This window comes from Oncorhynchus masou, chromosome 6 (assembly GCF_036934945.1).
Source record: "Oncorhynchus masou masou isolate Uvic2021 chromosome 6, UVic_Omas_1.1, whole genome shotgun sequence".
In the NCBI taxonomy this organism is placed as follows: Eukaryota; Metazoa; Chordata; class Actinopteri; order Salmoniformes; family Salmonidae; genus Oncorhynchus; species Oncorhynchus masou.
Genome location: NC_088217.1, coordinates 64,398,922 through 64,422,052, shown reverse-complemented (window position 1 = coordinate 64,422,052; position 23,131 = coordinate 64,398,922). Strand labels below are relative to the sequence as shown.

At 40.5% G+C, this 23,131-nt stretch overlaps 1 protein-coding gene across 3 annotated transcripts; it reads left to right on the top strand.

Moving 5' to 3' along the window:
* The first annotated feature begins 5,279 nt into the window (after positions 1-5,279).
* On the top strand, positions 5,280-22,942 carry plekha3 (pleckstrin homology domain containing, family A (phosphoinositide binding specific) member 3). Of its 3 annotated transcripts, XM_064969374.1 has the most exons (9): positions 5,280-5,627; positions 8,932-9,048; positions 9,296-9,451; positions 14,470-14,615; positions 17,917-18,090; positions 19,808-19,851; positions 20,078-20,193; positions 21,402-21,449; positions 21,702-21,788. In XM_064969374.1, exons 1-8 carry the CDS (start codon positions 5,588-5,590, stop codon positions 21,428-21,430), a joined length of 822 nt encoding a protein of 273 aa, XP_064825446.1. In that variant the 5' UTR covers positions 5,280-5,587; the 3' UTR covers positions 21,431-21,449; positions 21,702-21,788. The 3 variants fall into 3 exon arrangements, with proteins under 3 accessions (XP_064825446.1, XP_064825445.1, XP_064825444.1); XM_064969373.1 differs by lacking the exon at positions 21,402-21,449 and having other exon boundaries at positions 17,917-18,021; positions 21,702-22,942; XM_064969372.1 differs by lacking the exon at positions 21,402-21,449 and having other exon boundaries at positions 21,702-22,942.
* The last annotated feature ends 189 nt before the right edge of the window (positions 22,943-23,131 follow it).

The following is a 23,131-nucleotide window of genomic DNA, read 5'->3' as shown; positions in this document are numbered from 1 at the left end:
GACTCACATTAAGCATCTCCAATCCAATATTAAATCTAGAATCGGCCTCATATATCGCAACAAAGCATCCTTCACTCATGCTGCCAAACATACCCTCACCAAAGCCCCATACACTACACACCATTGCGACCTGTACGCTCTCGTTGGTTGGCCCTCGCTTCATACTCGTCACCAAATCCACTGGCTACAGGTTATCTACAAGTCACTGCTAGGTAAAGCCCCACCGTATCTCAGCTCACTGGTCACCATAGCAGCACCCACTCGTAGCACGCGCTCCAGCAGGTATATCGCACTGGTCACCCCCAAAGCCAATTCCTCCTTTGGTTGTCTTTCCTTCCAGTTCTCTGCTGCCCATGACTGGAACGAATTGGAAAAATCTTTGAAGCTGGAGACTCACATCTCCCTCACTAGCTTTAAGCAACAGCTGTCAGAGCAGCTTACAGATCACTGCACCTGTACATAGCCCATCTGTAAACAGCCCATCTATCTACCTACCTCATCACCATACTGGTATTTATTTATTTTACTCCTTTGCACCCCAGTATCTCTACTTGCACATTCGTCTTCTGCCAATCTACCATTCCAGTGTTTATTTGTTATATTGTCATTACTTCGCCACCATGGCCTATTTATTTCCTTAACTAATTTGCACTCACTGTAGGTAGACTTTTTGTTTTATTGTTCTACTGTATTATTGACTGTATGTTTTGTTTATTCCATGTGTAACTCTGTGTTGTTGTATGTGTGGAATTGCTACGCTTTATATTGGCCAGGTCTCAGTTGCAAATGAGAACTTGTTCTCAACTAGCCTACCTGGTTAAATAAAGGTGAAATAAAAAAAAATTAAAAAAAATATCCCAGTACATCACTGGGGCCAAGTTTCCTGCCATCCAGGACCTAAGTACTAGGTGTCAGAGGAGGGCCCAAAAATATCAGACTCCAATCATCCAAGTCATAGACTGTTCACTCTGCTACCGCACGGCAAGCGGTACCGGAGCGCCAAGTCTAGGTCCAAAATCCTCTTTAACAGCTTCTACCCCCAAGCCATAAGACTGCTGAACAATTAATCAAATATTTGCATTGACACCCCCGTTTGTTTTTACGCTGCTGCTACTCACTGTTAACAACAGTTGAAGTCTGAAGTTTACATACACTTTGGCTGGAATCATTAAAACTAGTTTTTCAACTAATTTCATGTTAACAAACTATAGCTTTGGCAAGTCGGTTAGTACATATACTTTGTGCATGACACATGTAATTTTTCCAACAATTGTTTACAGACAGATAATTTCACATATTATTCACTGTATCACAATTCCAGTGGGTCAGAAGTTTACAAACACTAAATTGACTGTGCAATTAAACAGCTTTGAAAATTCCGGAAAATGATGTCATGGCTTTAGAAGCTTCTGATAGGCTAATTGACGTCATTTGAGACAATTGGAGGTGTACCTGTGGATGTCTTTCAAGGCCTACCTTTAAACTTAGTGCCTCTTTGCTTGACATCATGGGAAAATCAAAAGAAATCAGCCAAGACCTCAAAACATAAATTGTAGACCTCCACAAGTCTGGTTCATCCTTGGGAGCAATTTTCAAATGCCTGAAGGTACCAAGTTCATCTGTACAAACAATAGTACGCAAGTATAAACACCATGCGACCACGCAGCCGTCATACCGCTCAGGAAGGAGACGTCTTCTGTCTCCTAGAGATGAACGTACTTTGGTGCGAAAAGTGCAAATCAATCCCAGAACAACAGCAAAGGACCTTGTGAAGATGCTGGAAGAAACAGATACAAAAGTATCTATATCCACAGTAAAATGAGTCCTATATCGACATAACCTGAAAGGCCACTCAGCAAGGAAGAAGCCACTGCTCCTAAACCACCATTAAAAAGCCAGACTGTGGTTTGCAACTACACATGGAGACAAAGATCATACTTTTTGGCGAAATATCCTCTGGTCTGATGAAACAAAAATAGAATTGTTTGGCCATAAAGACCATTGTTATGTTTGGAGGAAAAAGGGGGATGCTTGCAAGCAGAAGAACACCCTCCTAACCGTGAAGCACGGGGTTGGCAGCATAATGTTGTGGGGGTCCTTTGCTGCAGGAGGGACTGGTGCACTTCACAAAATAGATGGCATCATGAGGATAGAAAATTATGTGGAAATATAGAAGCAACATCTCAAGACATCAGTTAGGAAGTTAAAGCTTGGTCACAAGTGGGTCTTCCAAATGGACAATGACCCCAAGCATACTTTCAAAGTTGTGGAAAAAAATGGCCTAAGGACAACAAAGTCAAGGTATTGGACTGGCCATCACAAAGCCCTGACCTCAATCCCATAGAAAATTTGTGGGCAGGACTGAAAAAGCGTGTGCGAGCAAGGATGCCTAAAAACCTGACTCAGTTACACCAGCTCTGTCAGGAGGAATGGGCCAATATTCACACAACTTATTGTGGGAAGCTTGTAGAAGGCTCCCTGAAACATTTGACCCAAGTTAAACAATTTAAAGGCAATGCCAGCAAATACTATTTGAGTGTATGTCAAATTCTGACCCACTGGGAGTGTGATGAAAGAAATGAAAGCTTAAATAAATCACACTCTACTATTATTCTGGCATTTTACATTCTTAAAATAAAGTGGTGATCCTAACTGACCTAAAGACGATGCATTTTTACTACGATTAAATGTCAGGAATTGTGAAAAACTGATTTTAAATGTACTTGGCTAAAGTGTATGTAAACTTCTATCTTCAACTGTATCTATGCATAGTCACTTTACCCGTACCTACATGTACAAATTACCTCGACTAACCTTTACCCCTGCTGGTACATGGTTTCGGTACCCTCTGTATATAGCCTCATTATTGTGTTGTGTTGTGTGACAAAACTGCACATTTTAGAGTGGCCTTTTGTCCCCAGCTCAAGGTGCACCTGTGTAATGGTCATGCTGTTTAATCAGCTTCTTGATATGCCACACCTGTCAGGTGGATGGATTATCTTGACAAGGGCTAAAATGCTCACTAACAGGGATGTAAACAAATGTATGCACACAATTTGAGAGGAATAAGCCTTTCGTGCATAATTATGGAACATTTTGGTATCTTTTATTTCAGCTTGTGAAACATGGGACCAACACTTTACATGTTGCGTTTTATATTTTTTTTCAGTGTAGTGCATTTGAATTTAACCACATTAGTTTTTGTAATATTTGATCTGTCTTTTCTCGAGGATGAAACTGGAATAGCAACCAGCTTTGTGTGGCTTGTTTTAGAAAAGGAAATATTTTAGAAAAAGGTTCCATTTCATTTAACTGAAAATGAGAGGTTGTAATCTGGATAAAGGGAAAAAGGCAATTTTTGAACAAGGGATGATCCATTTTTACTAATCTACTGGAGAACAAGTTCAGGTTTAAGTATAACTTTTCTTTGACAGGTTTTTTAAATTCATTTTATTGAACCTTTATTTAACTAGGCAAGCCAGTTAAGAATACATTCTTATTTACATTGACGTCCAACCCCGGCCAAACTCTAACCTGGACAACGCAGGGCCAATTGTGCGCTGCCCTATGGGACTCCCAATCATGGCCGGTTGTGATACAGCCCAGGATATAACCATGGTCTGTAGTGACGCCTCTAGCACTGAAATGCAGTGCCTTAGACCGCTGCGCCACTCTGGAGCCCTGATGCTTTTAGTGAGAGGTTTAATGCTTCAATATTTCATGAGTTAAGCCCCCAAAACTCATATTCATTATTTTGTCTGGCTTGCCATTTCAAATAAAGGGAAATCATTTTTGCTCAAATTATTTTAAAGACAAATTGTTTTCCATGTGCTGGGACATAAATAAGATAGGTAATCTGGGATGTGACTAAAGAATGAATCATGGTGATTTTTCCACAAATAGACATCCTTACCGTAGCAGCAAAATCGTATCTATTTTTGCTAACTTTCTGTTCAAATTTGTTGTAGTAAGTTATTTTATTTCTTTAGGGACCTTCAAATTAACATTTGGATGTTAGTTTCAATCAGTCCAAATAACTGTCTGGTAATTTATTATGTAAAAAAAAATGTTATTATTGTATTTCATTTTTATTAATCATAATTACATTTGATGATTTAAACAATAACTGTGAACATTATTATTTTATGTAAAATTGTGATGTCTTCTAATCAAATGAGAAGTTTTAAGAAGAAGAAAAAATATTCACAATAATTCAATTTACAACAATAGGCACAATAGTTTCACAATATCATACAAACAAAGGCCTGCGCAGGATTTACAATGAAAATAATAGGATACATTAAAAAAAGAGTAGGACAACAATACATACTGTAGCAGGGGTTCTCATAAAATCGTATTTGCATCCATAAAAGTTGTCTGACGTTTACATACTTTTTTGTTCTTCAGCAATTTAAGGGATTCCGTATAAATGTGGAATTCATGTTGGAAAACAGAGTTGAGGTTAGTCTTCGTAAATGTCACTTTGTCGATAAAAAAATCGCCAATATGTATTATATTGGTTAGAAATTCCGAATTTGAGTATTTTATAATAGCACCATATACAGTATATGATATAATATCTCGAAAAATAAAGTGCAAACCAGTCTTAAAGAGCAGTCCAGCATGTTTGGGTGAAGGTACAGGAGAAGAATATGCATGGTCCGCAGTTTTGGCCAAGGTTGAAACGAAGCCTTAGAAATTAACTGGATGAATAAATATTATTGAGCATTTTAAAGTGCACTTTAGTTTACAGGGGAAGCTAAAATGAATCGTTTTTATTGCAATGGACTGGCAGCCTACTTGTCTTCTTTCTTGGATTAACTGCCAGTTACCCCATCTCACCAAAATCACAGCGATTATAGAGCTCGCCAGTTTGTAGTCCTAGAACCCGGAAATTAGTTACCTCTGGTTTGTTTCTACCATCCCTTTGGAATAAATGCCGAAAATTAGGTCTGAGTTTGACACAGGTTTATGAGATGTTATACTTTTTGTTGTATGAGATAATATTAGTCAGTTAACATTACCTTTATTAATAAGTCTTTGTGCTTTTTTTATTACATAAATTCATCAAAATTCACAAAAAGTGAAAATTAACGCATAGAAGAAATCGTATAAGATATAAACTTCGTAGTTTATTAAAAAAACATAAAAAAGGACGCTATTACTATTTCTCTCTTACATGTAGGATAATTATGAGGTGTAAAGTTGTGCTTGGAAAGAAAGCATCTAAATCAAACGGGAACTTGTATTTTGAAGTCTCAAAACGGACGTGACGTTATTTTTGTTTACAAATATAGCTAGCAAGCTACCTAAGAAGCAATCCGCTGGCAATTGTTTATTCAACGCCAGTTCAATTACAACAAGATAACAACATGAATGGAATTCACACTGTGTTGTTGGCTGACGCATAGTCATTCACATGGCACTATATACTTTGAGGTTAACATATATCTTTAGTTTGGTTTTAGCTAGCTAGCATCATGAAATTGACAAGCTAAATTGCTTACTAGCTTTGGTACGATATCAGTATTAACGAGTGACGAGATTTTTGGGGACGTGGATCGTGTGGTATTTCTGCAAGCTCATTATGGAAGGAGTTCTCTATAAGTGGACAAATTATATGACAGGTAACGTTATGCATTTAATGTGTTTGGTCCATAATTTAGCTAGCTAGCTTGACTATCTCGTTAGCATAGCTGTCACATTGACATTAAATTTAGCTAAGCTAACGTTAGCTTAGATACACAACCTACCCCTGCTTGTCTGCCCTTCACAGCCCTTGCTGTGTCATTTGATATATGTGTAAGGTAACTAACTTATAAGATGCTTACTAATTTACAACCTACACTTCTGTAAGTTAGCTAACTCTGCACTAACCGACTAAACTCAACGATTTACGACGGAGCTGTGCTTGTGGGCGGACTGGAGCTGTCACATACAATTACCAATGTCGTGTGTAATTGCGGGCTGTTCTTTGGGTGCTGAAATCAGTCGTTTTTTTTTATGTGACGTTGATGTTCCAGTCTGCCCACACCTGTCAATTGTGTATGATTGTGACCTGCAATTCGGGGCGTTCCTGCATGTGGGCATTCACCCCCCCCCCCCCTTGAGCGTCCATTGGTTCCTGCATGAACGGCCCCCGAGCACGCCATCTTCATGCTTCTGTGACACTTTTGATATTCTTGATTTCCCCTGATTGTCTGTGCGATTAAAATGTTGGCAAAACGAAAATACAAGTATTATCAAAGTTTTTTGGGGTGAAGAACACTGTACCAGTGTACCAGATATCTACCGGTGTCACCCTACCTCCGGCCTGCTGTGCATCAGAGTCCTCCGAGCTGGGTCATTCCTAAATTACAGTAACTTTTGGACCTCATAACTTTAGAATACAAAACAAATATTTTTATTCTGAAAAAGGACATCTTTGAATTTCAGAAAAACATATTGGTCAAACTAAGGCACTTGATCTATTTTAGGTGCATAATCCCATAGTTATTGCATAATAATAACAGGGTGGAACCTAGCCTAAAGACCCTAGACAGAAATTAACGTTTGGACCAGGAAAGTTTCCTTTCACGACCTCTGAGACAGAATGCTGAATAAAATACTTCACCGGTTGTCCATGTGGTTGGTCCTTTTGCAGATAGGAATGTGAGACTAAATATTCAGAGTAGTGTTATCAACCAGACATTACGTAGGCCTATGCTGGTATGTTTATCGATGGATTTCTGGTTTTTATTTTCAATACTGATGCAATTCGCATGTGACAAACACTTACACAATATGGCCCTGCCTAACCGAACGGCAAACACTTCCAGCTGATTGTGAGGAAATGTGCTTCGGTCTACTACATTCGGTTATGTTCGGCTATTTTTTACATATTGAGCATCACGTGCAATGCGTCAACAGATTAAAAACACAAGTGACAGAACCCACCGGCGCCACAAAGTGGGGTAAACAACACTTTCCTGTGGATACCCCATCTCCACCTCATACCGTCAAAAGAACCAATAGCATGTAAGTGTAATGTAATTTTATTTAACATTCTGCCTTGTAGAGACAGACCATTGCCTCTTTTACAGCGACTTTCAGACTGATATTCATAATTAACCATGGAAATAGTGATATTTAGGCAAGGTAGAACCTAACAGGGTGGAAATGTGTAGTCTTAATTAGCCATAACTCTGTGGGTGATTGAGATTAAACTAGCATAATGGTAAACATTTGAACAGGTTTTGAACTTATATATGAAATGTATTTTAACATTTAGAAAATGTGTTAAATCTTCTCTAATTTAGCCTAATAGGGTGGAAATGCATGTGTGAGACAGACAAGTGTCATGAAACATGGGAACATTTATTTTTATTTAGTTTCGCACCATTGTTTTCCCACCAAACAACAACATGAACATAGAAATAGGTGTTATGGATATGACATTGTCATTGAAAGCAAGTCTAAAGATGTGCTATGCAGAAATCGCTCTGTAATTTTCTGCTTGCTAAAATTCTAATAGAATGGGCTATTTTCAGTTCATGTGACAAAATAAGCAAGGTTGTTGTAGAGAATCATTGTACCATTTAAACTGTTGCGAAATATATTTTCCACAACCAAAAATATTGTATTTTTAGCTGTTTGAAGCTGGTGTACAAAACCGAGGCTAAAACTAAATTTAAGAATGGGAAGAATAGAAATAGTGCACATAGACTTGCTTTCTATGACAATTACATCTCTATAACTCATATTTCTATGTGAATTTGTTCAGGTCATCCAGTCACATATTACAGCTTTAAAGGAGAATTACGACAAACTAACAAGGTGGAAAGTGATATCAAGGCTACAGAACATTTTAAATGCAATAAAAATAAATACAATAATAATGAAAAAAAAAACATTTGAGAGATTTTATTAACTAGGACTATAAAATAATGAACACTTTTTTTGGGGGGGGGGGTTTATGGCTTATAGTTCTATTAGAAGTTGATGAATAACACCTGGGTACATGGCAAAAACACCCAAATGCACAGAAAAAATATTCAAAATGCATAAAATGCCCTTTCAATAGCCATATTTTGGTGTTTTTAAGGTAAAGGACAGCTGATCTCATATTTAAAGTTTTTTGGATTCACATTTTAAACTAAATAAGAACTGATATTTCCTGGCGACAGAACAGGCACCGCAATGTAGGAATGACCCAGTTAACAAGCTAGCACACAGTGTCGTTTGCTCCCTCTTGCCAAATACCTGGCCTCGCCATCGTTGACAGAACTGCGGAAAAGTAGTGACTGACAGGCAGGGGCGAGGGATACTGTCTACCGGTGCTAGCTAGTTAGCTACCTATCCCGCCTGCTGCTTGCTGTGTACCGGAGTCCTAGCTTGCTAACTACCTATTGTCCTAAATGCCTGCCGAAGATCTGCCCTTGTTAACAGAACTGCAGGAACACATTGCACGACAGGCAGGAGTGAAGGACACTGTTTACCATAGCTAGCGACCGTTGTCGCCCCGTCTTTTCTTCTGTGGAGTTTATCGTCAGTTGGCATCCATCGTTATGGTGCATTATTGCCACCTACTGTACTGGAGTGCCCCCACCTCCTGCTTGTGTACTGGAATTCTAGCTTAAAATGGACCAATATACGTATAATGAGGGATTCCTGCTTATGCAAGAATGCCCATGTGCAATTCTGCCCCAAATTGCAGGTCGCAATTGCCCCCTTCTCACACTAGTCACCGCTCAACTCCATCGTAAATTGTGGAGTTGAGTTTAGGCTACCAGGAAGAGAGTGTTTGACTAGGTGTTCTTGGTAATACTGGTTGGTTGTGTTGATATCTAGCTAGCTTGATTCATCAATTGTCTGCACAGGAAGAACCAACCTGTAAAAACAGACGTTGTCAGTGCAAGAAGAACTAACCTAGCTTATCTGAAATGATTACAGGGTGGCAGCCACGCTGGTTTGTTTTAGACGATGGAATAATTTCCTACTATGATTCTCAAGATGATGTCTGCAAAGGGAGCAAAGGAAGTATTAAGATGTCCGTCTGTGAAATCAAAGGTATGATTCGTTTCTGAAAGGCCTATATTGTGCCACTCACCCTATGAATTTGATCGTGGTTACATTTCTCAACTCCCATCCCTCAGCTTTTTCCCCAAATATTGGCAGGGTTTCTGCTTCATTATTGTTTTAAATCCCAGATTGACAGTTAAACCCCTCTAATCTCAGTACAGGAAGTATTTGCTATTGAAATCTCAATTTATGGTTGATTCTTTTGCTGAAGGGTTGTGTTGACATTTTTCATTAGTTCACCCCACCGACAATAACAGACTGGAACTCATCATACCAGGAGAGCAGCATTTTTACGTCAAAGCTGTCAATGCTGCCGAACGACAGAAGTGGCTTGTGGCACTTGGAAGTTCCAAAGCTGGCCTTGCTGACACGAGGGCCAATAAAGAAAAAGGTACTGACCCAGCAGTGTTTTCTTTGTTCGTCATTAATCTCCCTTGTGCTTGTCTCCCTCTCACATTGACCCTCATGCGTTGTCATTCAGTGTCCTAATTGAACATGTACTGTATAGGCCTATCCTTTAGGGTGTTTTCACATATTGTCCTCTTTAAAATAACCAATTGCAGTCCTCTTTAAAGTGAACTTTAGGGTAAAAAAAGAAAAGAAAAAAGCTAAATAACTCTGTTCTCTTTGTATTCACACTGCCCTTGCCTTTGATTGAGGACTCAACTCCAGTTCATCTATTTTATGGTCCGAGTCCTCTTTGCATTGCATTCCTATGTTAAGAAAGGAACCAGGATATTTTTCAAACATTCACTCGATGCATTTTGGGTTTTTACAAAGTGCAGGACAAGCAATTCCATCAGATTGGGTTATCGGATAGTGTGATATATATATACGTACAGCTACGAGGGACGCAAAAAGACAATACAGACTCGAACATGAATTAATTTTCGACAACTCAGACTTGCGACGCATTACAGACTATCACAGATGTCTGCAGCAAATCCAGCTGTGCAGTGCCCACTAAAGCCTCCCTCCCAGATGAGCTGAACACATTCTCTGCTCGCTTCGAGACCGCAATCCAGGAAGACTCTTGCTGCTCCGGACGACCAGGTGCTTTCGCAATCCAAGGCTGACGTGGAGAAAATTCTCAAAATAGTGAATACTCACAAAGCTGTCAGCGCAGATGGTATCTCTGGTCCTGTTCTCTGAGTGTGTGCTGACCCGCAGGCGGGCATCTTGTCTGACATCTTTAACCTGTCCCAGACTGTAGTCCCCTCCTGCTTTAAGGAGCCCACCATGGTCCCAGTGCCCTAAAAAAACAAGGTGACTTGCCCAAATGACTATCGTCACGCTAACCTCTGTCATCAGTTCTTTGAGAGGCTGTTCATGGCCCACATCAAGGCCATCATGCCAGGCACACTGGACCCACTCCAACAGATCCACGGAAAATTATATTTCCATTGCTGTTCACACGGCAAGACAAGAGAAAAACCTATGTGAGAATGCTCTTCATTGACTACAGTTCAGCATTCAACAATATTGTTTCCTCCAAGCTCAACACCAAACTTAGAGCCCTGGGTCTGAACACCACTCTCTGCAACTGGATCCTAGACTTCCTGATGGCCAGACCACAGGCTGTGAGGATTGGCAACAACACCTACTCTACACTGACTCTTAAAACAGAGGCCCCTCTTCAGTCCTCTGCTGTACTTCCCATTCACCCACGACTGTGTGGCTTTGCACGACACCAACTGCATCATCAAGTTTGCTGACGACACCAAGGTTGTAGGCCTTTTAACCAATAACGACGAGTCTGCCTATAGGAAGGAGGTAGAGTTTATGTCGGAAGTTTACATACACTTTAGCCAAATACATTTAATCCCAGTAAAAATTCCCTGTCTTAGGTCAGTTAGGATCACCACTTTTTATTTTAAGAATTGTAAATGTCAGAATAATAGAGAATTATTTATTTCAGCTTTTATTTCTTTCGACACATTCCCAGTCGGTCAGAAGTTTACAAACACTCAATTAGTATTTGGTAGCATTGCCTTTAAAATGTTTAATCTGGGTCAAACGTTTTGTGTAGCCTTCCACAAGCTTCCCATAATAAGTTGGGTGAATTTTGTCCCATTCCTCCTGACAGAGCTGGTGTAACTGATTCAGGTTTGTAGGCCTCCTTGCTCGCACACGGTTTTTCAGTTCTGCCCACACATTTTCTATGGGATTGAGGTCAGGGCTTTTACCGCTTCGAGAGCGTCTTGACCAATTGCATCACGGCCTGATATGTTAATTGCTCAGTCCACGACCACAATGTCCTCTATCAGGTGGTGAAGATGGCCCAATACATCACTGGGACCTTACTCCCACCCATCCAGGACATCTACTCAAAATGTTGCCTGAGGAAGGACCCCATCGTCAAGGACCCCACACACCCCAGTCACAAGCTGTTACCATCTGCCCTACGGTAAGGGAGGGAATGGAGCATGAAGTCGGATACCAACAGGCTCAGAGACAATTTCTGTCTACAAGCCATCAGACTGCTGAACACTTGAACTGGACTGACCACCTGCTCTGATTCTCCGCACTTTAGCACACACAAACTCACTTATGCATATAAACTCAGCTAAAAAAAGAAATGTCCCTTTTTCAGAATCCTGTCTTTCAAAGATAATTCGTAAAAATCCAAATAACTTCACAGATCTTCATTGTAAAGGGTTTAAACACTGTTTCCCATGCTTGTTCAATGCGCCATGAACAATTAACATATGCACCTGTGGAACGGTCGTTAAAACACTAACAGCTTACAGACGGTAGTCAATTAAGGTTACAGTTATAAAACTTAGGACACTAAAGAGGCCTTTCTACTGACTCTGAAAAACACCAAAACAAAGATGCCCAGGGTGCCTGCTCATCTACGTGAACGTGCCTTAGGCATGCTGCAAGGAGGCATGAGGACTGCAGATATGGCCATGGCAATAAATTGCCATGTCCGTACTGTGAGACACCTAAGACAGCGCTACAGGGAAACAGGACAGACAGCTGATCGTCCCCGTAGTGGCAGACCACATGTAACAACACCTGCACAGGATTGGTACAGGATGGCAACAACAACTGCCTGAGTTACACCTGGAACGCACAATCTCTCCATCAGTGCTCAGACTGTATGCAATAGAGAGAGGCTGGACTGAGGGCTTGTAGGCCTGTTGTAAGGCAGGTCCTCACCAGGCATCACTGGCAACAATGTCACCTATGGACACAAACCCACCGTAGCTGGACCAGACAGGACTGGCAAAAACTACTCTTCACTGAAGAGTCGTGGTTTTGTCTCACCAGGGGGTAATGGTTGGATTCGTGTTTATCGTCATAAGAATGAGCGTTACACCGAGGCCTGTACACTGGAGCGGGATCGATTTGGAGGTGGAGTGTACCTGGGGCAGTGTGTCACAGCATCAATGGACTGAGCTTGTTGTCATTGCAGGCAATCTCAACGGGACCTGTTGGATCGGAGGGTGAGGGCTTGGGCCATTCCCCCTAGAAATGTCAGGGAGCTTGCAGGTGCCGTGGTGGAAGAGTGGGGTAAAATCTCACAGCAAGAACTGGCAAATCTGGTGCAGTCCATGAGGAGGAGATGCACTGCAGTACTTAATGCAGCTGGTGGCCACATAAGATACTGACTGTTACTTTTGATTTTGAGCCCCCTTTTGTTCAGGGACACTATTCTATTTCTGTTTGTCACATGTCTGTTCAACTTGATCCGTTTATGTCTGTTGTTGAATCTTATGTTCGTACGAATATTTACACATGTTAAGTTTGCTGAAAATGAACGCAGTTGACAGTGAGAGAACGTTTCTTTTTTTGCTGAGTTTACTTTCATGCTACACACACTTCACAACTGCTGCTACCAGACTTTTATTATACTGCTCAGATTATACACTGCCCCAACACTTCCACAATACACGTGTAAATATTTGACTATAAATTGTCCCTTCCTGTATTATACCTATGCTAAAATGTTTATTCTATTCTACTAAGCTATTTACTTTATTTTATTATTTCTTATTGTTGCATTGTTGAGAAGGAACCTGCAAGTAAGCATTTCGTTGGATGATGTGTATTCCGTAAATATAACTAATAAAACTTCAAACTAACATTTTGGAAGCTAATAGATTGCATTTAGTGAAAAGATGAGACAATTCTAATCAGAACATATTAGCATGTAAATGTTATTGGTAACAGAATAATTAGCAGAAGAATACTGCAGATTAAGTAATGCTGTAATGGCGAAGGTGCATAAAGATGGAGGAATTCAGATATGACGTCTTTGTTTGGGCACTATCCACAGACTTTTTAATCTATGACGTGATACGGTTCATTCAATGTACCTATAAATCAGCACAATCTACTTTTTCATTTTTTTTCTAATTGCCGCCGTCTTTGAACTTGAATTGGGATCATTCATGTACAGTGCCTTCAGAAAGTATTCACACCCCTTGACTTTTTACATGTTTTGTTGTGTTACATCCTTAATTTGTAGGCTATAAAAATAGATAAAGAGATCCGCACACTCAAGCTCACAGGGTAAACCTGAATTTCTCTCTCGCTGGCCTACAAACAATACCTAATAATGTCTAAGTGGAATTATGTTTTTCTGAAATGTTTACAAATGAATTAAAAATGAAATGTCTTGAGTCAATAAGTACTCAACCCCTTTGGCATGGCAAGCCTAAATAAGTTAAGGAGTAAAATAATTGCTTAAATGAATTTCACTTTCAGCAGAACAATAACCTAAAACACATGGCCAAATCTACATTGGAGTATATCACATATTGCAAACAAATAACATATTATCGTGCCAGTACAAATCTCTACACATGTTTGGGAATTTTCTCCATCCTTGAAAATTGCTAATCAATATCCAATAACGGCACACGTTTTTCCCACGAACTTTCACATCATCATCTCTGTTTTGTGGCACCAATGTGAGGGGCAGGGGAAACAGTGTTGCAGTAGTCTGTGTGGTGCGGGAATAATGACAAGGGAATCTGGGGAGATTTATGTTCACAATGCCCTTAAAAAGGGAACTGAACTAAAAACACCCTTAGATGAGTGATCATGTGTTACCTTTGCCTGGATGCCAGTCTGTTTATGCTCTCTTGCTGACTACTCCTTATGGAATTGTGATGCCAAATGACGGAAATAGCAGTGTTTCCCCTTCAAGCATATCGCAATCGTGGCCGCAATGGTAAAAAAAACATATGGAGAGATATATAGATGTATGCCCAAGAAAGACCCCATCTCCCCTGAAGGGAGACCCCCTCACCGCTAACTCTGACACTGCTGCTGGAAAAAAAATCCTAGGGGGAAACTGAAGAGCACCAACAGATCTAGGACCACTGACCAGGCTCGAGTTACAGTACCTTACAGGTCCTCTCACTAACATAAGTGTTCTGTTTTTTTTATTGGAAGAAATAACAGAGACGACAGAATCTCTGAAAACAAAGATGTCCGAGCTGCGTCTCTACTGTGACTTGCTAATGCAGCAGGTCCACACGATACAGGAGTCTGTGGGCCAGGAGGACCAGGAAAGAGACCACTCCAATTCCAGCTCGGAGGTAACTATACCTGCAAGATTTTAGCTAGGTTGTGTCCCAAATGGCACCCTTTTTCCTACATACTGCACTTCATTTGCCCGGAGACCTATGGGCCCCGGTCAAAAGTAGTGCACTGAATGGAATAGGGTGCCATAGGGATGCAGCCCAAGTGTTGGCTGTCAGGAATCGCCAGCGTGGCGACAGGTAGCCTAGTGGTTAGAGTATTGGGCCAGTAACTGAACGGTTGTTAAATGTGAAAGACACATCTCAGTTGAATGCATTCAGTTATACAGTGAAGGAAAAAAGTATTTGATCCCCTGCTGATTTTGTACGTTTGCCCACTAACAAAGAAATGATCAGTCTATAACTTAATGGTAGGTTTATTTGAACAGTGAGAGACAGAATAACAACAACAAAATCCAGAAAAACGCATGTCAAAAATGTTAAATTGATTTGCATTTTAATGAGGGAAATAAGTATTTGACCCCTATGCAAAACATGACTTAGTCCTTGGTGGCAAAACCCTTGTTGGCAATCAGAGGTCAGACGTTTCTTGTAGTTGGCCACCAGGTTTGCACACATCTCAGGAGGGATTTTGTCGCACTCCTCTTTGCAGATCTTCTCCAAGTCATTAAGGTTAAGGCTGACGTTTGGCAACTCGAACCTTCAGCTCCCTCCACAGATTTTCTATGGGATTAAGTTCTGGAGACTGGCTAGGCCACTCCAGGACCTTAATGTGCTTCTTCTTGAGCCACTCCTTTGTTGCCTTGGGTGTGTATTTTGAGTCATTGTCATGCTGGAATACCCATCCACGACCCATTTTCAATGCCCTGGCTGAGGGAAGGAGATTCTCACCCAATGGTACATGGCCCCGTCCATCATCCCTTTGATGTGGTGAAGTTGTCCTGTCCCCTTAGCAGAAAAACACCCACAAAGCATAATGTTTCCATCCACCTCCATGTTTGACGGTGGAGATGGTGTTCTTGGAGTCATAGGCAGCATTCCTCCTCCTCCAAACACAGCGAGTTGAGTTGATGCCAAAGAGCTCCATTTTGGTCTCATCTGACCACAACACTTTCACCCAGTTGTCCTCTGAGTCATTCAGATGTTCATTGGCTAACTTCAGATGGGCATGTATATGTGCTTTCTTGAGCAGGGGGACCTTGCGGGCGCTGCAGGATTTCAGTCCTTCACGGTGTAGTGTTTTCTTGGAGACTATGGTCCCAGCTGCCTTGAGATCATTGACAAGATCCTCCCGTGTAGTTCTGGGCTGATTCCTCACCGTTCTCATGATCATTGCAACTCCACGAGGTGAGATCTTGCATGGAGCCCCAGGCCGAGGGAAATTGACAGTTCTTTTGTGTTTCTTCCATTTGCGAATAATCGCACCAACTGTTGTCTCCTTTTCACCAAGCTGCTTGGCGATGGTCTTGTAGCCCATTCCAGCCAGGTGTAGGTCTACAATCTTGTCCCTGACATCATTGGAGAGCTCTTTGGTCTTGGCCATGGTGGAGAGTTTGGAATCTGATTGATTGATTGCTTCTGTGGACAGCTGTTTTTTATACAGGTAACAAGCTCATTACCTGTATAAAAGACACCTGGGAGCAAGAAATCTTTCTGTTTGAGAGGGGGTCAAATACTTATTTTCCTCATTAAAATGCAAATCAATTTCTAACATTTTTGACGTGTTTTTTTGATGTTATTCTGTCTCTCACTGTTCAAATAAACCTACCATTAAAATTATAGACTGATCATTTCTTTGTCAGTGGGCAAACTTACAAAATCAGCAGGAGATCAAATAAAAAAAATTCCCCTCCCTGTACAACTGACTAGGTATCCACCTTTCCCCATTTGCTCTTTTACTCTTCAAGTCGTGGTAGTGACACTGTACTCGAGATCAGAGCGACAGGCCAAGATCTGGACGGTTGCCGGTGTGAATCCCTGGGCTGGCAAGAAAATATTTGTTGCAAGCTGGTACTGCAGTTGAGCCCTTGAGCAAGGCACTCATCGTGTATGTTTGGTGTGGTGTATCTGGAAGCCCAGGGTTGGGAATTAAAAACAGTCAACAAAAGTATATATTTGTTTTGATGACTACAGAAATGAAGTTAATTATGTTTATCCAGAGCTCCAGACTAACATTTCCCCCTGGTGACACTGAAGCCAGTAACTTTTTCAGTTGGTGGCACTAGCAGCAATTTGGTCGCACCACAACATTTTTGCGTGGTCACGCAATAGAAAGTAATTTAGATGTACAATGCTAGTGTAATGGACTGTTATAGTATTCAATAAATACATTGTTACATATAACATGTCCAAGCAGGAATGCGTAATTCAATATATTTTTGATATGTAACATAATCCAGTGATTGTAATGAATTTGGGGTTGATAATTATTATTGTTATGTTTTAATGTCAAAATAGGACTCCAGAATTAAATTGGTACTAATTCACCACCTAAGGAAGTGAACATTTCAAACACATTAGCTAGGTTGCTGACTAAAAATACAACACCTACTGCTAGTGTTGCCATGTATTAATCTAATTTAATTAATATTAAATGTTGCCAATGAGGCCTAGTGCACTTGTGATGGCCGATATGCAGTTCGCGTGCTCCGTATTTCAAAGCTATATCAGACATCTTGATTGTAAAACTGTGTGCTTTGAGCTAAATATTGAGAGTTGAGAAATAAAAAGTATACCTACAGAAAGCAGAGTTCCTCCTCTCTTTTTTGCATGGACAGCGGCTTGCTTCCAAAGTTGTTTTACCCCCGCTATTGCATTTTTTTATGTTTTACAATCATAATGCATTTTTCGGGGTGCACGAGGGGGGGAGAAGAGGGTGTGAGAGACTCACTCATTGCATCAGCCGGCCCTGTCAAAACAGGCACAGTGGCAGGCCAGACAATTTCATTACAGGAACCATGAGGATAATGCACTTTACTGTTTGACAAAAGCATGGGTTTATCCACCCAAAACATCTTGAAGTTTTGATTGAGGTGACCAGGTAAAATGTGCAACTCTCACCGGTATGTCCAATTTTAAAAATGTAACCTTTCACAACCAAGTCAAAGGGTTGTGAAATGTGACTAAATGGTTGAAGTTAGGAGCATTGTAAACTCTTCAAGCACTTTTTAGTAACAAATTGTGTTGCCAGTTTAAGGAGTAGTTTCTTCACACCACCTAAGAAAGCCTGAGGCACATAGTAGTAGTAATATATTAGGCTTAATATTGTGTATATTTATGAATTTTATTTTCGTCTGTGCCCTATTTCCAATTGTAGTTGACTGATTCGCCTCTCCTTGTCTTTTCTTTGTTGCTCCAGACTCTGAATGAGGCCTCCTCTTTACTGAGTGCCACATGTAACACCTTCATCAAAACACTGGAAGAATGTATGAAGATGGCCAACTCCAAGTTCAAGACAGACATGGTGCTGTTGAACCCTCCAGATGACATGATGATGTCCCCTGTTTCTCTGTCCCCAATACAGATGGCCCGGGTAGGATGGTATTCAATGTACTGTCTAGCTCCGGAGTGAAGTTTCCCCTAGGTACAGATCTAGGATCAGATTCCCCTCCCCAATCCAATTGGTGGGGAAAATGCAAAACTTTACCCATGAGCAATGTCTAGGGGCAACTTCACTATACTCTGTACAGCTTCATCACACGGGTTTTCATTAGGGCATGCAACAGACAACGTTTTAAAACATATTGCAAAATGAGCATTTCATATTGGAAAATTACAGGTTGTCACTCCGTCTCAATCCGTTTTCTCCCATTTGGTGCCTAATGAACATTACCCAGATGTCTTATCTCTTTTTGTCTCTTTATCTCTTATCTGCTGCATCCTTGCTTGACTTGATCCAAAGCACAGCTATACAGTCCCCTATCTATGCCAAACAAGAATATAAACTCAACATGCAACAATTTCAAAGATTTGCATTTCATATCCCCCATGTTAGGAATAACTTTACCCGCACTGAGAAACAAGCCCTTAAATCTCCAGAGTGACACCTCTATAATCATCCACCCAGTGGACAAGGGAGGTGCTTTTACTGTACAAGATTATGATGTCTATAAAACTGAATTACTCAGGCAACTTAATTATCCAAGTTCTATAAGAGACTCACTACTAACCCGACAAAACAATTTTTGGCTGCGCACAAATCAATTGACTGTGGCAGTTTGAGATGATTATTTATGAAAAGAAGCTCATAGTGGCCTTTTATTTACTATTTATTTCTGATATTTTAGCTTAATTAAATGGATTTATGTTATGGTGTTGCTATTCCAAGAAAAACATTTGACAGTAGCCTATGTATTGCCTCCCTAAAACATATGTTAATACATTTGAAGTCCTTCAAAATTGAAATTACATTTCCTACAGTTCGAAAGTAGAATATAAACTAGATATAGACTACGGTGGGTGGAGTAGGCTAAGTGATTACAACCGAATAGTCCTAATTTAAATAGTGATAAAGGAAACAAAAGAATGCTTGGTGGGGCATGCCCAGAGCTTGTGGCTGAGCAGTACCAGAGTGACATTGGAGTGGAAGAGAAGGCCGACACCATTTTTAAAATCTGCTCAAATTACGCTCTGCGGCCTACTTACATGCTCTGGCATTCAAAAGCAGCCCTGCATGATCAAAGAACTGTCAATTAATAATCATATCAATGGATGGAATGGCTGCAACAACCATTACATGGTCAGACAAGCTACATAACAAATGAGGTCTAATTAGACAAAATAACAATTGTCATTCAAACAAGATAAGTGGTTGAAACTACTTATACTAATTTGTTTTTAAATAGGTACTACCGTTTGAATGACAAATGAGATAATTGTTCGAAAAAGATACTAAAAGTCGTTTGAACAAGATACTAAGTCGTTCTAGTGAGAATTCCAAGAGTGTACATTTTATTAAATTTTTTTGCCTCTGGCTTCTGTAGACTTGAACAGAGACTGTTCAACAGTTTCCTATGCTACTTACTTTTTATACACCTGTTTTGGAATATACCACAATTACGGATGTTCGCTTTTATGCTGTTGTGAATAGGCTCAATATAGGAATCATATTTTGTCATTTCCAATTTGTAAGTCGCTCTGGATAAGAGCGTCTGCTAAATGACTTAAATGTAAATGTAAATTTTAAAGTCCTTGATATTCAGTGATATGCACAGGTACTAACGGTGTCCATTTCCTTTTTTCATTTGCAGATGAAGCGGTCCATAAGTTACCCGGGCACGTACAACTTCGACAGGTATTATTGCGTACAGAAAACATTCCACTGGTTCTACTACAAAGGTCCTTGTCATTACCAGTGTGCTTCTAGGTGTAGAGTGAATTTGCCCTTAGACGCTGATCTTGGGACCGTTTTATATTTCCCCCACTAATGGTTAGGGTTGGGGAAGCTGATACTAGATCTGTATCTAGGGGAAAATTCACCCTGGAGCTGTGTTTCTAAGTGAAGCCGTTGTCATTTCCAGGTCTGGTCTCCCGCCAAAGGAGGGTGTGTTATCAGGTCAAAGGTCAACCCAGAGGAGGACACGGACTTGTTCGGACACAGAGGCTCACAGTGACAGCTGTGTTTATGAGATGGACAGTAAGATATATGAACGAACAAACACATACACACACACTGCTCCCCTCAAACATTACAGTAATTACCAAATTATGTCACTTCTCAGACTCTATGTTTGTGAATTCACATACAAGACATCTTCCATGTGTTTTCATTTTATTTATTCATATTCCTACCCTGCCTTTCTAAGGTCTTCGAAAGCCAAGTTAACAAACAGATCACCGACCATTTCGAATCCCACCGTACCTTCTCTGCTATGCAATCTGGTTTCCAAGCTGGTCATGGGTGCACCTCAGCCTCGCTCAAGGTCCTAAACGATATCATATCCGCCATCGATAAGACACAATACTGTGCAGCTGTATTCATCGACCTGGCCAAGGCATTCGACTCTGTCAATCACCACATTCTTATCGGCTTCCTATTTCGCAACAAAGCATCCTTCACTCATGCTGCCAAACATACCCTCGTAAAACTGACTATCCTGACGATCCTTGACTTCGGCGATGTCATTTATAAAATAGCCTCCAACACTCTACTCAGGAAATTGGATGCAGTCTATCACAGTGCCATCCGTTTTGTCACCAAAGCCCCATATATTACCGACCTGTATGCTATCGTTGGCTGGCCCTCGGTTCATATTTGTCACCAAATCCACTGGCTCCAGGTCATCAACAAGTCTTTGCTAGGTAAAGCCCCGCCTTATCTCAGCTCACTGATCACCATACAGCACCCACCAGTAGCAAGCGCCCCAGCAGATATATTTCACTGGTCACCCCCAAAGCCAATTCCTCTTTTGGCCGCCTTTCCTTCCAGTTCTCTGCTGCCAATGACTGGAATTGCAAAAATCACTGAAGATGGAGACTCATATCTCCCTCACGAACTTTAAGCACCAGCTGTCAGAACAGCTCACAGATCACTGCACCTGTACATAGCCCATCTGTAAATAGCCCATCCAACTACCGCATCCCCATACTGTTATTTTTGCTCCTTTGCACCCCAATATCTGTACTTGCGCATTCATCTTCTGCACATCTATCACTCCAGTGTTTAATTTCTAAATTGTAATTATTTTGCCACTATGGCCTATTTATTGCCTTACCTCCCTTATCTTACCTAATTTGCACACACTGTGTATAGACTTTTTTTCTATTGTGTTATTGACTGTATGTTTTTGTTTATTCCATGTGTAACTCTGTGTTTGTCGCACTGCTTTGCTTTATCTTGGCCAGGTCGCAGTTGTAAATTCGACCTCAACTAGCCTACCTGGTTAAGTAAAGGTGAAATAAATAAAAAAGTGTATTTTTTAGCATTTTGTTATGTTAGTTCAGTATTTTTGCACACATACATTCCCTTTTTCTAAGTTGTTAGTCGGGGCTGGTGTGTAGTAGGGGAGGGTACAACGTACCTAAACACTTTGGGTTCTAATTAGACAAGTTCAAGTATGACGAGGCACCTCCATTTCAAAATACTTTCTCCTGTATTCTCCTGCTGAAAATGAGCCTGGTCTCCATTTTGTCTCATCCATACAGGCACTGCTGTGCTGTGTCTCAATGCCAGTGTGAATGGGGACTCCTCCCACAGTATCCCCGAGGAGTGTGGTGCCATCAGTCCTACCAGTCCCCGAGCTATGTCAGACACTCCAGATACTGACCTGTCCATCTGACCTGTCCTGTCACTCACCAAATACATTGCAGTATCTTCAGATAAAGAGACTTTAGAAGTGTTTTGTGAATCCAGGTCCTGGAGTTGAGATTGGTCGTCTGCTGTCAAGTGACTGGTCCATCTGGTCAGTAGGCCTGTGCAAACTTGTAGGCATAGTACTGTCTATCTTTTCTGAATAATGACTTGGCTAAAGCGTGAATAGCTGAATGTATCAGGTACTTCAGTTACTCTACTGAAGTTAGACTGATCTGAGGCTACTGTAATGTGAGGTGTTACTAAGGTTGTGTTCATTAGGGCACGCAATGGAAAAAAGTTTTAAAACTAAAAAAGAAAATTAGTGTTTCTTATTGAACAACTCTAGTTGTCCTTCCCTGTCATTTTCTTCCCTTCAGTGCCTAATGAACACTCCCCAGCTTTTATTGCTCACATACTGCAATGCAGTCACTGCTTGGCAATGCATTAATGGTATTTTCAAAAAGTATTGTATTTTTTCCTGTGGAAGCATTGCTTTGCACTTTAAGAATTATGGATCAAAACAAAGTCCTTTTTGAATGTTTGTACTATTCCAGGAAGTTTTATGTTATTATTGCAGAATAAAATGTTTGATATGCAACATTACTGTACATTCACTATGGAGTGAAGAATTGTCCTTTAAAACATAGAGGTGGGACATATTAGCCTTTAATCAAAACCCTTAAATGTTAGGATTGCTAACTGTGCCAAGGACCAATTCAGAATGTGTGGATGTGGGTACATTTTCATCAATGGACTGAGTTCACATGTATCTCCTGGTACCGCGGATGGGCAGAGTTTTGTCTATTTTAGACCATTCCATTGGTCCTAAAGTGAAATCTCCACCCTCCCAAGTCACTGGGAGATGCAAAACAAACTTGCCCAATATTTCAAACTTGGCACGCCCCCAGTGTTCACCATATTGCTATGTGACAGACACTTTTTGTTAGTTTTTTAAGTTATGTTTGCCATTCATAACATCCACCAAAAAAGAGTAATGCCTTAACAGAGATTCTGGGCATGGAAGGAGTTATGTGACTGTATGATGTTGATGTTTGAAATGTGAAGATGTGTCTTAAAAAAGGAAGTGAAATCACTTGTTTGTATATCATTTCTACATTGATTGTATCATAATACTGTTAAATCTGACAGAACTCAAAGGTTAATGTTTTCGTAGTGCAAAAGAATTGTGCAAAGTCCAAAATTACTGTCAACCTCATCTTGCAGGTGATTACATTAATTAATTTTTTTGAACAATGCATGAATAGTCGCCTCTTTATAACAC

Bases quoted from the DNA above. Each gene is read 5' to 3' on its own strand.
- plekha3 (XM_064969372.1), top strand. From the start codon at position 5,588: ATGGAAGGAGTTCTCTATAAGTGGACAAATTATATGACAG. The intron at 14,616-17,916 runs GTAACTATACCT...TTGTTGCTCCAG, and splicing joins ACTCCAATTCCAGCTCGGAG to ACTCTGAATGAGGCCTCCTC. The intron at 20,194-21,701 runs GTAAGATATATG...TCATCCATACAG, and splicing joins CTGTGTTTATGAGATGGACA to GCACTGCTGTGCTGTGTCTC.